This window comes from Pelobates fuscus, chromosome 2 (assembly GCF_036172605.1).
Source record: "Pelobates fuscus isolate aPelFus1 chromosome 2, aPelFus1.pri, whole genome shotgun sequence".
Taxonomy (NCBI): domain Eukaryota; kingdom Metazoa; phylum Chordata; class Amphibia; order Anura; family Pelobatidae; genus Pelobates; species Pelobates fuscus.
In genome coordinates, this window is record NC_086318.1 from 330,843,921 (window position 1) to 330,860,873 (window position 16,953).

General features: G+C 45.9%; 1 protein-coding gene across 2 annotated transcripts in view; it reads right to left on the minus strand.

Annotated features, from left to right (window-relative positions):
* Window positions 1-14,402, minus strand: part of RNGTT (RNA guanylyltransferase and 5'-phosphatase) — a 444,501-nt gene extending 430,099 nt beyond the window's left edge. For both annotated transcript variants that reach the window (XM_063443564.1, XM_063443565.1), the window contains exons 1-4: window positions 14,147-14,402; window positions 6,114-6,223; window positions 4,859-4,962; window positions 3,186-3,274 (exon numbers count right to left, since the gene is read on the minus strand). In XM_063443564.1, the coding sequence (XP_063299634.1) occupies window positions 3,186-3,274; window positions 4,859-4,962; window positions 6,114-6,223; window positions 14,147-14,210 (367 nt within the window). In that variant the 5' untranslated portion in view covers window positions 14,211-14,402. The remainder of the gene's footprint in view (window positions 1-3,185; window positions 3,275-4,858; window positions 4,963-6,113; window positions 6,224-14,146) is intronic.
* Window positions 14,403-16,953: the final 2,551 nt, after the last annotated feature.

Consider the following 16,953-nt stretch of genomic DNA (forward strand, 5'->3'; position numbering starts at 1 on the left):
ATATACCCAACATAAATTTCCCCTACAAATGGCGAGTGCCAAGCCTAGGTTCAGACCCACGTTAACAATGTTACAGAGGACTAAGGTCTCCGAAGGAGGGTTTGTAATTTACTTGGTCTCTTCCTTAGCCTAACAGAGTTTGTTTACTTGACGAGCTAAAAGTAAAATGATGTATATACTAACAAGGGGTACTGAGAAGTCAAATTTACGAAATACCTCAATGGCCGGCAGGCGCCATCGGTTCTGATAAGAAAAATGAGGCTGATAATACTGTGATTGTAACGCTGTATTTTATCATACTATCGATGATGTCGGCTTCTGCGTAAGCCAGTAAACTGATGTGCGCCTGTACGTGCTATTGAATGAAAAATAAAGAATTAAAAAAAAAAAGAAAAATGTAAGTTGTCAGCACACTCTGCAGAACAGGTATGTCCTGAAATATACATGTACATGTACCCTGCTACTCAGAGACAATGTGAGATATTTATCAAAGTTGCAGAATTATATAATTTTCAGGTAATTTATTAAATCTGCTTTTTTTCACCCCAACCATCATATTTGATGATAAACTATTTAAGCGACACAACAGATTTATTCATTGTACAGCGCAACGGAATGTGCTGGTGCTATATAAATAATAATTCTATTTTCTGCCACTTTTTCCAAAATAAATTTTCCTGCCACTTAAGATTTTAGAAGCTTTCTAAAAGGTAAATTGTCAGAATTTACTATATTATTATTATTGCCATTTATATAGCTCCAACAGATTCCGAAACGCTTTACAATAATATAAGAGAGGGGGATTTAACTATAAATAGGACAATTACAAGAAAGCTTACAGGAACAATAGGTTGAAGATGACCCTGCTCAAATGAGCTTACAGTCTACTATATAGTTTTAGATCACCTATACTACACATATAAATATCATAATAGTGAAAGAAATTAAACGTCACCTTTCAGAACACTTTGATAAATACCCCCCCAAGGTGTGTGTGTTTTTTTTTCCCCAATTCTATTAGGCTTATTCACTAAACACCGAAATTGTCCAGATGGACAAAAATCTGTGAAAGTGACAGAATTCTAACTGGAATGGCAATTATTTATCTGCAAGAAACAAAAGCTGGCCTTCGCTCGGAGACATTGCCTCACTCACCAAGATAATTAAAACAGGCAGTACCTTTATTTAAATGATAAAGCAGAAACAGAAGAGCACTGCGCTTACACTTTTTGTGCCATTCTGGCACTTCACCAGAAACAAAGAATCCAGTGGGGAAGCAAGTTTATACATAAACAGCAACACGGATGCAATAAATTAGAAAATACAAAAAACAATCTTGGTTACGGACTAAACAATGGGCAATATGATTGAACTACTGACTAATCATAGTTACATAGTTGAAAAGAGACTTGCGTCCATCAAGTTCAGCCTTCCTCACATATGTTTTTGCTGTTGATCCAAAAGAAGGCAAAAAACCTAGTCTGAAGTGCTTCCAATTTTGCAACAAACTAGGAAAAAATTCCTTCTTGACCCCAAAATAGCAGTGAGATGTCTCCTTGCATCAAGCAGCTATTACCGCACCAGTTAGAAATTTTTTCCCTGTATGTTATGTTTTTGCAAGTATTTATCCAATTGCAGTTTAAACATCTTTGCCTTAGATGAAATCTCCTTTCTTCCAGCCTAAATGCGTGACCTTGTGTCCTATGTATAGCCCTGTTTATGAATAGATTTCCAGATAATGGTTTGTACTGGCCCCGAATATATTTGTATAATGTTATCATATCCCCTCTAAGGCGCCGTTTTTCCAAACTGAAGAGATTTAAATTTTTTAACCTTTCTTCATAACTAAAATGCTCCATTCCTTTTATGAATTTTGTAGCTCGTCTCTGCACTTTTTCTAGTGCCATGATATCCTTCTTTAGAATAGGTGCACACAATGGCACAGCATATTCAAGGTGTGGTCTTACCAGTGATTTATAAAGAGGCAAAATTATATTCATCCAGAGAATTTATGCCCCTATTTATATATCAAGCACTTTGTATAAAAGAGCTCCAATGGCTAGATACCAGCTTACGGCAGGGCTCTCTCTACCTCTTGTATTTGTCTGTGTATATTGTATGTTTCTCCACTAATTGTACAGCGCTGCAGAATCTGTTGGAGCTTTATAAATAGAAGTAATAAATAAATAAATATACATGACAAAACCTTACTGGCCTTAACAGCTGCAGATTGGCATTGCATATTGCTGCCTAATTTATTGTCTAATACAATTCCCAAATCCTTCTCGTGTGTAGTTATCCCTAATTCACTACCATTTAGGGTGTAAGTTGCTTGTGCATTCTTGACCCCAAAGTGCATAACTTTGCATTTCTCTACATTAAATTTCGCCTGCCATTTTAGTGCCCAGTCCCCCAATCTATCAAAATCCCTTTACAGCAAAGCAATATCCTGCTCACATTTTATTACAAGGTTTACAACAAAGTTTTGTGTCAAACACTGAAACATGGCTTTCAATGCCTATTTCAAGATCATTAATAAACATGTTAAATAGAATACTTACTACTTTTGTCCAGCCTGAAAATGTACCATTTACCATTAATGACAACTCGTTGTACTCTATCCTTAAGCCAATGTTCTACCCAAGAACAAGAATATTCATCTAGACCAATTTCTTTTAGATTGAAGACTAACCCTATTGTGAGGAACCATATCAAATGCCTAGGCAAAATCCAAGTAGATCACATCCACTGCAACACCCTGATCTATACTTCTACTTACTTCTTCGTAGAATGCAATTAGGTTAGTTTGACATGACCTATGTTTCATAAAACCATGCTGATTATTGCTAATAACAAAGTTCTTCCCAATGAATTCCTGAATACTATCCCTTAATATCCCTTCAAATATTTTCCCAGTCACAGAAGTTAAGCTCACAAGTCTATAATTTTTGTAGTTTTGGAGTACAAATACATGTATCATTTGAAATGTGTGTGGTCATGAGGCGGAACACCAATGCAGGGCTGTGGCTACATTGCTCAGCTAGGAAAGTGGGCAAGCATTTCTATGGCTAATACAACAGCTGGAAATTCTAAAAGTGATACAATATGAGAAATAGAATACTAAATTGCAGTATTATTAATTCGATGTATTGTTTTCAGTTTCTATGTGTACTACTCAGACATACCTATAAGCTCATCAGAAGTTCTGTCTATGAAACGGTCACACAAACGAATAAACATTTCAGTATTTTCTGGTGATGGACACTCACCATGTCTGCAAATCAAAAGCTGGGGTTAGTAATCAAATCATTGTTGTAGACAAAGTATAATTTGAAAGCTGTCACAAGACAAATATGATTTAAAAAATAAAAAATAAATAACACTACAAAATGTAATGCACTCTTTGTATCCATGTACTCTATAGTGTAATCCTATGAGCATGTCTAATAAATGACATCATTCTTTAAAATTCAACACAATTGCATACATAGTTCATGAACACATCCCATACAAAATAGTCCTTAATAGGGACATTCACTACACTAACAATCTTTGAACCCTTTACTGCTTCTGACCTAAATAAGTAGCTCTAATTATTGCATGCCACATTTAGTCTAGATTTTTCCAATAAAAAAATATTTAGCAGCATTCTGCATCTTCACATTAAATCCTCTTTTTTTAAATCTCATCACAAGCACATCTGCTGAGGAATAGATGCTAAATAGTGTGATAGTCGATTGTGTATGATATTTTGCATAAGAGCTTGTTCAGGTCCCTCATTGCTCAATTCTTTCCTTCGGGAGTGATAACATGGTGTACCCTCAGGTGCGTCCTGACTGGGAAAATTAGTTTCATTATGCCCCCTACTCCCTGCCTCAAAGGAAGGATTGTCCCAAAGAGGTGTCATTGGGTAAGAGTATGTTGTTAAAAAGAACCTTGTGCCCTGTATGTCTCCAAACCACCATGGTTGCTGAGACGAATGGGTGAAGTTTTGCCCTCCTCGTCCCTTCCAGAGCATCTTACCACAGCAGTGTCGCCAGGTCCAAATCCACCAGGTCTCTAAGCCCACCCACACCTGGAGCTGTCTGGCCTTGTCCATGATATCACCCTTGATAGGTATGTCGCAAAATAATATTTCTCCAGGTCAGGGAGGGCCAAGCCACTGTTCTGCTTTGGCAGTATTATCAGTGAGTATGCTAATCTAGGGGATGTTTCTTCAAATAAATTTACGAATGCATGAACGGAAACCCTGAAAGAATCTCTAGTGAATCCTTACAGGTAATGTTTGCAGTAAGTATAGCACTCTGAAAAGAGCATCATTTTCACTGCATTTACCTGTCCTATGCAAGACAGATGCAGCTTGTCGTTCTCGTCAGTAGAGGGAGATAATTCAGATCAAAGATCCAAGCTATACCAACATGTAACCAAATGCCCAAGTATTTCATACTGATAGTACACTGTTTAAAGAGAGAACTTTGGCGAAGCGGTCACACTCTTGTAGGGGCTATGATAAGGTTAAGAATCTCTGACTTGTGGGTTGGATAGCAGTCTGTATTCCTTAAATTTTGTAATCATCAGGAGTGTCATCTCTGGGTTGGAAACTACAAATAACAGGTAATCAGGGTAGGCTATGACTTTGTAGTGTTCCGAATTTAGTGTTCCGAAAATTCTGGAAAGCAACATTGGCTTTAGCATTATTCAGTAGTGGCTCAATCACAAGAGCAAAGAGCATTAATCATAACAGAAAAATCACTGAGTTAACAGTCCATTTTCTATTTTAGGTAAACTTGGTCTTTCATGATGTGCCAATTGCAATTATTTTGTTTTTATAAGTTGTTAATCAAAGCATGAAACTCACCCTTTACATTGAAGCTTGATATATTTTACACCTTCTTTTTCTATATCACTCCGATCATAGAACCTGGTGGTGTTTGTCAAATCTATTAATAACCCCATCTTCACCTATGGAGATAAGAATAGGAAATTACAAAGCTGAAGCGATCACAATATGACACAAGTAACTTGAAAATATATTGGTGTGTTGGATGTGTTCTTAAGACTTTCTGTGTTATTGTATTCTTAACTCTTACTGTTACTTTAAAGGGGTTCTCTAGTGCTAGGAAAAGAAACCTGTTTTCCTGGCACTGTCGAATCCTGGAGTGCCCCCCCTTGTCCCGCCCCCCAATGGCCGCACCCGCGCATTAGACCTCCCCATAGGAAAGCATTATTCAATGTTTACCTATGGGAATTCCGGCGACGCTGGAGATCCTCATGCATAGCGCGTCCAATATCGTTTTGACGAAGTCGTCTAGGACCCGGTAGTCCCTCTAGTGGCTGTCTAGCCACTAAAGGAGGACTTAACCCTAGCAGGTAAGTATTGCGGTTTTAGGGTCCAATGGGCAGAAGTGGTCTGGGTGCCTACAGTGTCATTTAATGTCATTTGCGAGTAAGCCATTTTACTGTTAAAATTACAAATCAAGTAATAGAGTTAATGCAAATTGGTTAAGGTTGTTTGCAGCCAAATGAACAGAATATTTCAAAGCAGTGTATTACCTAGATTTTCTGCAAACTGAAATCTTAACACCGTTAGGGTTTTTCACTAAAGTGATACTTTCATGTGAATTTCAAATAGCCGGATTGGAAAAATTATCTAAGTCAGCTATTCTGCCAGTTCGGCTAATTTGGCCAAATGTATGAATAACAGAATATGCTGGTATTTAAATAGAAGTTTTTGTGTCAACAGTGTCCCATCAAGCTGCACCATGACACTAATCATATACTTATCCTGGAGGCCAGTATTGGTGAATGAGTGCCCAGCACTCACCTGCTACCACCAATAATGTCGGTGCCATTGCGGGGATTAACTTGGTGTACTAAAAACCAAGCTGCAGAATGCAAAAAATGGTCTTACTTAGCTTGCTTTTTATTAGTAGTGTGAATGCAAGACTACATTAGGTAACTATAACTATCAGCCTGTCATTGATTTTATATAGTTTAATCTTATTTAACATACAAATAATATAAAATAAAAATGTAATACCGGTTTACGCTAAATATGCCAGCACCTCACATTACTGAAATTAAATGGAATAGCTAAAAGAATTCTTTCTAACCTTAAGACTTTTCAAGTAGTTAGAGAGCATGCTTGGATGAAAGCGATTCTCCTCAGGAACTTGATCATCATACTTTGGCCCCAGCATGGTTTTCAGAGGTAAGAATTTAGCTAAAAGTAGAAAAGGGAAATAAAGAGCAATTATACACAAATACTGATACAAGGAAATTTTTACAGGAATAAAAAAACAAAAAAAACTGCACAGCCCAAGGAAGCACCTCTGACATCGGCAGGGGAGGAGCCTGACCCAGCACTAAGGGACATAGGTGCTGGATTCAGGTAAGTGGCTGAAGGGGTATTAACCCCTTGACCCACACGGGAGGGGTGGGCCTATTAACCCTTAAGGATGGCACTATAGGATCCCTTTAACTGCAAAAAGGCTGCAGAGGTCGGATTATGCTCAACAGAACAAATACATACAAGTTGTAGTTGTTTTAGTGACTATGGTGTGTCCCTTTAACAGTGTCTCTTCTTTCACACTTTAGAGAAGTGTGAATCTCAAGAGAAATATCTGCACTTTTTAAAAAAGATGCCAGATTGAACCCTCCTGGTTGTCAGATAGCTGAGCGGGTGCTCTCCCTGATTGATTTTTGCCTGGCACACAGCATTAAAGCGGCACTGTCATGCCGAATCCCGTTTTTTTTTTTTAAATCCCCCTCCCGCCTCCACTACATCCAATCGACCCCCTAGTCACCCCCAAATGCCCCTAAGCCCCCCACATTACCTTTTTTTTATTCTTTATCTTCTGCCCCGATCTATATTCAGGGCGCCGCCATCTTTGTGTGGGTAGGTGAAGTCCCTGTGGGACACGTCATCTGCCCACACTACACAGACTGTGAGATTCCCGCACATGCCCAGTGAAACACCTGGACATGCGAACGGGAATTTCACCTATTCATTCATTTATCAGACAGACGAATGAATAGAAAAAAATCAGATGAACAAACTAACACTGTGTATCAGTGTTAGTTTGTTCGTTCAGTTTATTACAAGGAGGGAGCTACCGGCGTGCAGCTCCCTCCTTGTAATATGTAACTATAGAAGCAGCAGGGAGCAGAGCTCCCCACCACTTCATAAGCCCCCCAGATCCCCCCCCCTCACTCTATGGGGGTCAATATGACTCCCATAATAGCACAAGGGAGATTAAAATCTCCCCAATGCCCCTACTCGCTATACCGCGAGTAGGGGCATGTCCACTAAACAGTGAGCAGCCTGTAAAAAAAAAAAATGGTAATAAGGGGGGGGGGACCTACTGTCCTCCACCCTAGCCCCCACCCTGGCCCCCACCCCTGCGCGGTGGGTGGGGGGACCTACTGTCTTCCCCCCCCTGGCCCCCACCCCTGAGCGGTGGGTGGGGGTCCTAATAAAACAATAAGGGGGGGACCTATTGTCCTCCCCCCGGCCCTCACCCCTGCGCGGTGGGTGGGGGCCCTAATAAAACAATAAGGGGGGTGGGACCTACTGTCCTCCCCCCCTGGCCCTCACCCCTGCGCGGTGGGTGGGGGCCCTAATAAAACAATAAGGGGGGGGACCTACTGTCCTCCCCCCCGGCCCCCCACCCCTGAGCGGTGGGTGGGGGCCCTAATAAAACAATAAGGGGGGGGGACCTACTGTCCTCCCCCCCTGGCCCCCACCCCTGCGCGGTGGGTGGGGGCCCTAAATGAACCCCCCCATCAAGGTGACTAGGGGTCCCAAGCCCCTAGTCAACCCCCCCACCCAAAACATTCTATCCCCTACCTACCCCCCTCACCCTAAAAATAGTGAGGGGGGAATAAAATAACTAACCTATAAAAAAAAAAATTAAACTGACCATTTGACGTCTTCTTTTTTCTAAATTCTTCTTTCTTCAGCCCCCCAAAAGGCCAAATAAAAATCCATCATACCCGTCGCACTTTAAAAAAAAAAAAAAAACGAGCGCAAACAAAAATTAATCCATGTTCACCCATGGAGGGCACGCCGCATACTAAGCTCCGCAGGGCGGGTCAAGGCTTATAAAGCCTTGCCCCGCCCTGCAATTAGGCTTAGAACACACTGATTGGTTGGTTTAAGCCAATCAGAGTGCTCTGTGTCATTTTACACAGCGTGGGAAAATTCTAAAGAACTTTCCCACGCTGTGTAAAATGACAGATCACTGTGATTGGATGGATTTCAAGCCATCCAATCACAGTGCTCTGTGTCATTTTACACAGCGTGGGAAAGTTCTTTGGAATTTTCTAGAAGCATTTTGATTGACAGTCACTAGAGGCAGTTTGAGTCCTGCAAAGTAATCGTGGTTTCTCTAAAACTGCAATGATTTACATTGCAGGACTAAGGGGAACAGGGACACTATACCCAGACCACTTAAATTAAATAAAGTTGTCTGGGTGCCTATAGTGTCCTTTTAAGTGCTTTATGTGTGTCCTCTTTTTCATTTTACACAAAGTGCAGATTTCAATAGAAATTGCCACTTTTATGAATTAACCCTGTTCCACACTCTTGGCTACCAATTACACAAACAGTCCTGTTACTTCCTTATTGTTTAGATCAGTGAAGCTAAACTCAAGGGGCAGACAATAGCCCAGAGCACATGCCATACAAAGACTTTCATTTAAAGGGACTCTATAGTCACCATATAAAAGCAAGAAAGACAGGTCCCCCAGCCTTCCTTCTTGCTTTTATATGAACTTTCATTAATTAAAAAAAAAAAAAATCAGTGTTTTTATATTAAAAACTTACCTCCGTTCCAGCGCCGAGCTCCCCGCTAGGCCGCGCCCCCTTTTTCGTCAAAATGACGAAATCGCGGGGCCCAATGGGACGGCTTCGCGCTGGACCAATCGCGTTCTTCATAGAGCGGCATTGAATGCCGCCCTATGAAGAACCTGAGCGCTTTACCGCGCATGTGCGCGGAATGCGCGTTCGCGAGCTGAGCTGTCTGACTGACAGCTCAGCTCGCTTTCTAAAATTATCAATGAGGGGGGGGACCTACTGCCCCCCCCCCGGCCCCCACCCCTGTGCGGCGGGTGGGGGCCCTAAAATTATCAATGAGGGGGGGACCTACTGTCCCCCCCCCCGGCCCCCACCCCTGTGCGGCGGGTGGGGGCCCTAAAATTATCAATGAGGGGGGGGACCTACTGTCCCCCCCCCCGGCCCCCACCCCTGAGCGGCGGGTGGGGGCCCTAAAATTATCAATAAGGGGGGGGGCCTACTGTCCCCCCCCCGGCCCCCACCCCTGTGCGGCGGGTGGGGGCCCTAAAATTATCAATGAGGGGGGGACCTACTGTCCCCCCCCCCCCGGCCCCCACCCCTGTGCAGCGGGTGGGGGCCCTAAAATTATCAATGAGGGGGGGACCTACTGTCCCCCCCCCGGCCCCCACCCCTGAGCGGCGGGTGGGGCCCTACAATTATCAATAAGGGGGGGACCTACTGTCCCCCCCGGCCCCCACCCCTGTGCGGCGGGTGGGGGCCCTAAAATTATCAATGGGGGGGGGGACCTACTGCCCCCCCCCGGCCCCCACCCCTGAGCGGCGGGTGGGGGCCCTAAAATGATCAATAAGGGGGGGGACCTATTATCCCCCCCCAGCCCCCACCCCTGTGCGGCGGGTGGGGGCCCTAAAATTATCAATGAGGGGGGGGACCTACTGTCCCCCCCCCCGGCCCCCACCCCTGAGCGGCGGGTGGGGGCCCTACAATTATCAATAAGGGGGGGGACCTACTGTCCCCCCCGGCCCCCACCCCTGTGCGGCGGGTGGGGGCCCTAAAATTATCAATGGGGGGGGACCTACTGCCCCCCCCCGGCCCCCACCCCTGAGCGGCGGGTGGGGGCCCTAAAATGATCAATAAGGGGGGGGACCTATTATCCCCCCCCGGCCCCCACCCCTGTGCGGCGGGTGGGGGCCCTAAAATTATCAATAAGGGGGGGACCTATTGTCCCCCCCGGCCCCCACCCCTGAGCGGTGGGTGGGGGCCCTAAATACAAAGGGGGGGGGACCCTAGTTAACCCTCCCCCCCCCCCCAAAAAAAAAATCTCCCTACCTACCCCCCTCACCCTAAAAATAATGAGGGGGGACCATTAACTAAAAACCTGTAAAAAAGAAAAAATGAGATAAAATCAACTTACCATTCGATGTTTTCTTTCTTCTAAAATCTTCTTTCTTCAGCCCCAAAAAAGGCCAAATAAAAATCCATAATAACCGACGCAATTAAAAAAAAAAAAAAAACGAGCGCAAAAAAAAATAATCCATCTTCACTCATGGAGGGCTCCGCGCAGACTGAGCTCCGCAGGGTGGGGAAGGCTTATAAAGCCTTGCCCCGCCCTGCAATTAGGCTAAGAACACTCTGATTGGTGGGTTTGAGCCAATCAGAGTGCTCTTTGTCATTTTACAAGCGTGGGAAAGTTCTTTGGAATTTTCCCACGCTTGTAAAATGACACAGAGCACTGTGATTGGATGGATTTCAAGCCATCCAATCACAGTGCTCTGTGTCATTTTACAAGCGTGGGAAAGTTCTTTGGAATTTTCCCACGCTTGTAAAATGACACAGAGCACTGTGATTGGATGGATTTCAAGCCATCCAATCACAGTGCTCTGTGTCATTTTACAAGCGTGGGAAAGTTCTTTGGAATTTTCCCACGCTTGTAAAATGACACAGAGCACTGTGATTGGATGGGTTTCAAGCCATCCAATCACAGTGCTCTGTGTCATTTTACAAGCGTGGGAAAATTCCAAAGAACTTTTCCACGCTTGTAAAATGACACAGAGCACTGTGATTGGATGGCTTGAAATCCATCCAATCACAGTGCTCTGTGTCATTTTACAAGCGTGGGAAAATTCCAAAGAACTTTCCCACGCTTGTAAAATGACAAAGAGCACTCTGATTGGTTTAAACCCACCAATCAGAGTGTTCTTAGCCTAATTGCAGGGCGGGGCAAGGCTTTATAAGCCTTCCCCACCCTGCGGAGCTCAGTCTGCGCGGAGCCCTCCATGGGTGAAGATGGATTAATTTTTTTGCCCTCGGTTTTTTTTTTTTTGTTTTTTTTTTTTTAATTGCGTCGGTTATTATGGATTTTTATTTGGCCTTTTTGGGGCTGAAGAAAGAAGATTTTAGAAGAAAGAAAACATCGAATGGTAAGTTTTTTTATCTCTTTTTATTATTTTTTTTTTTACAGGTTTTTAGTTAATGTTCCCCCCCCTCATTATTTTTAGGGTGAGGGGGGTAGGTAGGGAGATCATTTTTTTGGGGGGGGGGGGGGGAGGGTTAACTAGGGTCCCCCCCCCCCTTTGTATTTAGGGCCCCCACCCACCGCTCAGGGGTGGGGGCCGGGGGGGACAGTAGGTCCCCCCCTTATTGATCATTTTAGGGCCCCCACCCACCGCTCAGGGGTGGGGGCCGGGGGGGGACAATAGGTCCCCCCCTTATTGATCATTTTAGGGCCCCCACCCGCCGCACAGGGGTGGGGGCCGGGGGGGACAGTAGGTCCCCCCCTTATTGATAATTTTAGGGCCCCCACCCGCCGCACAGGGGTGGGGGCCGGGGGGGGAACGGAGGTCCCCCCCTTATTGATAATTTTAGGGCCCCCACCCGCCGCACAGGGGTGGGGGCCGGGGGGGGACAGTAGGTCCCCCCCCTTATCGATAATTTTAGGGCCCCCACCCACCGCTCAGGGGTGGGGGCCGGGGGGGGACAATAGGTCCCCCCCCTTATTGATAATTTTAGGGCCCCCACCCGCCGCACAGGGGTGGGGGCCGGGGGGGGACAGTAGGTCCCCCCCCTTATTGATAATTTTAGGGCCCCCACCCGCCGCACAGGGGTGGGGGCCGGGGGGGGAACGGAGGTCCCCCCCTTATTGATAATTTTAGGGCCCCCACCCGCCGCACAGGGGTGGGGGCCGGGGGGGGACAGTAGGTCCCCCCCCTTATCGATAATTTTAGGGCCCCCACCCACCGCTCAGGGGTGGGGGCCGGGGGGGACAATAGGTCCCCCCCCTTATTGATAATTTTAGGGCCCCCACCCGCCGCACAGGGGTGGGGGCCGGGGGGGGACAATAGGTCCCCCCCTTATTGATAATTTTAGGGCCCCCACCCGCCGCACAGGGGTGGGGGCAATAGGTCCCCCCCTTATTGATAATTTTAGGGCCCCCACCCGCCGCACAGGGGTGGGGGCCGGGGGGGGGACAGTAGGTCCCCCCCCTTATTGATAATTTTAGGGCCCCCACCCGCCGCACAGGGGTGGGGGCCGGGGGGGGGGGGACAGTAGGTCCCCCCCCTTATTGATAATTTTAGGGCCCCCACCCGCCGCACAGCGGTGGGGGCCGGGGGGGGGGGAAGGAGAGTAGGTCTCTCCCCCCCCCCCCCCCCCCCTTCAACCACTATTGTGGACAGTAAGCGTCCCTGTGGGTTCGGGCTTCAGCTGTCAGCTGAAGCTGAAGCTGTCAGCTGAAGCCACGCCCACAGCAGTGCTGACAGGCTATCAGCACACAAAGCGCGTTCACAGTGCTTTGTGTGCTGATAGCCCGTCTGATGCATTCACCCAGAATGCATCGGACGCGAGGCCTTTTTAGGGCCTCTGAACTCGGAAGTCCCTCTGGTGGCCGTCTGATTGACTGCAACAAGAGGTGTTCCAAGCTTCCAATGTAAACACTGCATTTTCTCAGAAAATACAGTGCTTACAAGAAAAAGGCTCCGGGTAGCTGTAGCACTCACCTAAACAACCTCATTAAGCTGAAGTTGTTCAGGTGACTATAGTGTCCCTTTAACATCATTGCACAGTCTGTGATTGGACAGCGACAAAGTTTGGACATTGGAAGAAGGGGGAGCCCTTGCACTTGTTCCATATGCTAGACCTGCAGCTTTTGCAATCAGCTTTAAAATATATCCCCAATAAAATGGTCAGTCAGCACATGCATAATATTTTCCACCATTATCGCAAAAAAGCAAGATAATGCAGTGGCATGGTGAGAGAAAGAAGAGTAGATATTTCCCAGATGTGTCTATTTTGGTCACCAGTCACACATAAGGCTGTTTGCAATATGCCAGAGCAATTATCGCCATTAGAATAAATCAGCGGTTTGCTAAATATTAATGGTGTGGTGAAGGCTAAAGTAAGAAGTCAGAAGCATAGGTTTGACATCAAAAGGAGCTGGAACCCCTTTTGCTCATGGTCACTCCCAACAATGTCACACAGCATTAGACGTCTCCTTCAACATCATTGTGCAAGAAAACTATTTTGCACATGCATATAACTTCCAATTTTTCTATAAAGCTCAAGTGACAAAGTATTTTAGGGAGGATATTGGTCAGGTGCTGCTTAAATTATTTGGACACAAAAGAAAAGAAATACTAAAGTATAATCAAAAGTAAATGAAAATAGTTGCTAAGTTATAACAGAGATGACCATTTACGTAATATTATTGTCATTTGTGACATTTGACAGGTAACTTTAGCCACTGCATGATTGCAGATACTCTTGAGCATCTTTATCATAGTCTCAATTTTTCTTCCCATTGTCAGACTGTCCCTAAGACTCCTTACCACTAGTCAGACTGGCCCCAGGGGTTAGTTACCAGTAGTCAGACTGGCCCCAGGGGTTAGTTACCAGTAGTCAGACTGGCCCCAGGGGTTAGTTACCAGTAGTCAGACTGGCCCCAGGGGTTAGTTACCAGTAGTCAGACTGGCCCCAGGGGTTAGTTACCAGTAGTAAGACTGTCCCCTGGGGTTAGTTACCAGTAGTCAGACTGGCCCCAGGGGTTAGTTACCAGTAGTCAGACTGGCCCCAGGGGTTAGTTACCAGTAGTCAGACTGGCCCCAGGGGTTAGTTACCAGTAGTCAGACTGTCCCAGGGGTTAGTTACCAGTAGTAAGACTGTCCCCTGGGGTTAGTTACCAGTAGTCAGACTGTCCCAGGGGTTAGTTACCAGTAGCCAGACTGGCCCCAGGGGTTAGTTACCAGTAGTCAGACTGTCCCAGGGGTTAGTTACCAGTGGTCCTGACCCAAGCTGCCAGTGACCCTAGGACTGTTTATCATTGGCTCAATAACACGCAGGCAGGATTGCTCCTCTTACCTGCCACGGGCTGTCCCCTCCTCGGGCAATTCAGCCACCTTGGTGGGATTTTGTTGTGTGCCATACTGAGCTCCAATTGCTTCACAGCCCCGTCGGCAGTGTTTTTGTTTTATATTGTTATTATTTTTATTGCACTTTCAGGTGCCTGCGACAAGTCACGTGACAACCTCTCTCACAACTGACGCCTGGTTGTGACGTCGCTCCCACTGAAATCCCGCGTCTCTAACTCTCTCATTCAAAGTAGAAACCCGTCACCCACAATGCACCGCGGCTCCTACCTCCTTTAGGGGGTCATCTTCCGGGTAGTCAAAACCTCCGCTTTGGCGGGTAGAGCGGCTGTTTGCTGTCTGGGAAATGTCACGACATCTGGTGGCAGTAGCGGGTATTACATGTAGAGCGAAGGATGTCAGCTGTCATCTTCACACTGCAATAACTTTTTTTTTTTTTTTTTATTCTTTATTTATAGAAATGTTAGAATCGCAGGCACAACAAACGAAGAGTAATTTTCCCCGAACATAGATTTGGGGGATTCCATACGCGAGTAAACTAATCTATGTTCGGTGAAGTATCCCCGAACGTAGATTTGAGGTATTCTATTAGCAAGTAAATTAATCTATGTTCAGGAAAGTTTCCCCAACATAGATTTGCAGTATTCCATGCCCTAGTAAACTGGTCTATGTTCAGGAGAATTCCTTGCTGCCAGAGAGATTCTATCCAAGTTTTTGAGCCTTATCACGCTGCAATTCTGACCATGTTTTGCTCTAAATTAAACTAAACTCTTTGTAGAAACTTTTTTCTGAGTAATCTACCATTCCTTTATGGTGAAACACAAAAAACGCACGTACATATATACTCAGTGATTAAATAAAATATGTTCAATCACTTCAACAGAAATCACAGTATATGTTACAATTTATGTTCCTCCAAAATAAATCAACTCAAATGTCCCAGAGTCCTATAGATGGTAGATGAGGGGGTGATAATGCCACACAGAACTGGATTTAGAATCTTTGTATGTGTTACTTGCAACAATGTAAAACGTACCTTAAAAAAGGATACATAAAAACTTCATAGCGTAATTCTGTGTGCACTGTGGCCCACGCAAGTATTTATTTTACCTCATTTGAGTAAAAAACAAAAAACAGCCCTCCCTCGAAGCTCCTGAGGCACTGCCACATCTTGTTGCTGTTCACGTGTTTTCAGCAAAACTGTAAGTCTGTTCCTCATTCTGATATGGCAGTGGTGTATCCTGGTTTTGTGCTGCCCTAGGCAGGACAAAACTCAGGCGCTCATATTCCGGCTACCAGCCTCACTCTGCGGCGCGCGAGGGAGCTGAGCAGACAGCTCAGAGGCAGTGCTCCCTTGCCGGCGCCCACCAGCGCCGCCCGACTGCCCAGCAGCCCGCCGGCAGCCCAGCATGTCTGTTAGCCGCAAGGCTAACAAGACATTTGCATTGGGCATTTGGGGGCGGCTTTTTATGCCGCCCCCTGGAAAATGCCGCCCAAGGCAAATGCCTTGTTTGCCTCGCGGCTAATACGCCCCTGTGATATGGCGAATTTCACTACTAACGCAAATACGGCTTATTTCAATCACAGCATCACAGTGACACCTCAATTAGGTTCATGCATTCTGCTTACTGTATTCGAATATATCGTATTTTAAAATATGCAATTCAGTTAGTCACCCTACGTTCTTTTGTATAATAAATGCTACGCCATATTCCATTTTCATATTTGCAACTTTTGTTACTTATTTTCACCAGGCCTTAGTACCTATATGTATTTTTCATGGTTGCCCTCTTAGTATTCAGGCACTCATTGGGCTACACTGTTTAGTAATTATGTGGCTAAGTATTGCTACCAGTGGCGTACTAAGGGGGGGGCGGAGGGGGCGGTCCGCCCCGGGTGCCACTGGGTGGGGGGTGTCATGACCCTGGTCTGGGGGCTGGAGGGGGCTGTGGCCGCACAGTGCCCCATGGTAGTTAGGGTGCCAAGCGGCCAGAACAGCTCACACAAGCAAAGAGCTGCTGAACTGGCGCACGGAGGAAAAGTGGGGGCGGAGCTTCACAAATCGGGGGCGGAGCCAAACTGGCAGCGGGGGCGGGGCTTAATACGGCCCTTACCGGTTACTGCTGCACATGGAGGTGCAGTAAGATGGAATGTCTGCTTCTCCAGAGGCTTCAGGGAAGGACTTCAGGGAATCCACTCCTCCTCCAGCCCACTGTCTGTAAGTAAGAGTGTGTGTCTGTGTGTGTCTCTGTGTGTGTGTGTGACTGCGTGTGTGTGTGTAAAACTGTCTGCCTGTAACTGTGTGTGCGGAGCCAAACCGGCAGCGGGGGCGGGGCTTAATACGGCCCTTACCGGTTACTGCTGCACATGGAGGTGCAGTAAGATGGAATGTCTGCTTCTCCAGAGGCTTCAGGGAAGGACGTCAGGGAATCCACTCCTCCTCCAGCCCACTGTCTGTAAGTAGGAATGTGTGTCTGTGTGTGTGTGTGTGACTGTGTGTGTGTGTGTAAAACTGTCTGCCTGTAACTGTGTGTGCATGTGTGTGTGTAACTGCCTGTAACTGTGTGTATTTGTGTGTGACTGTATGCCTGTAACTGTGTGTGTGTGTAACTGTAAGTGTGTGTGACTCTCTGCCTATGACTGTGTGTGTGCGTGACTGTTTATGTGACTGTCTGCCTGTGACTGTGTGTGTGTGTGACTGTATATATGACTGACTACCTGTAACTGACTGTGTGTGTGTAGCTGTCTGCCTATAACTGTGTGTGTGACTGCATGTGACTATGTATGTGTGACTGTCTG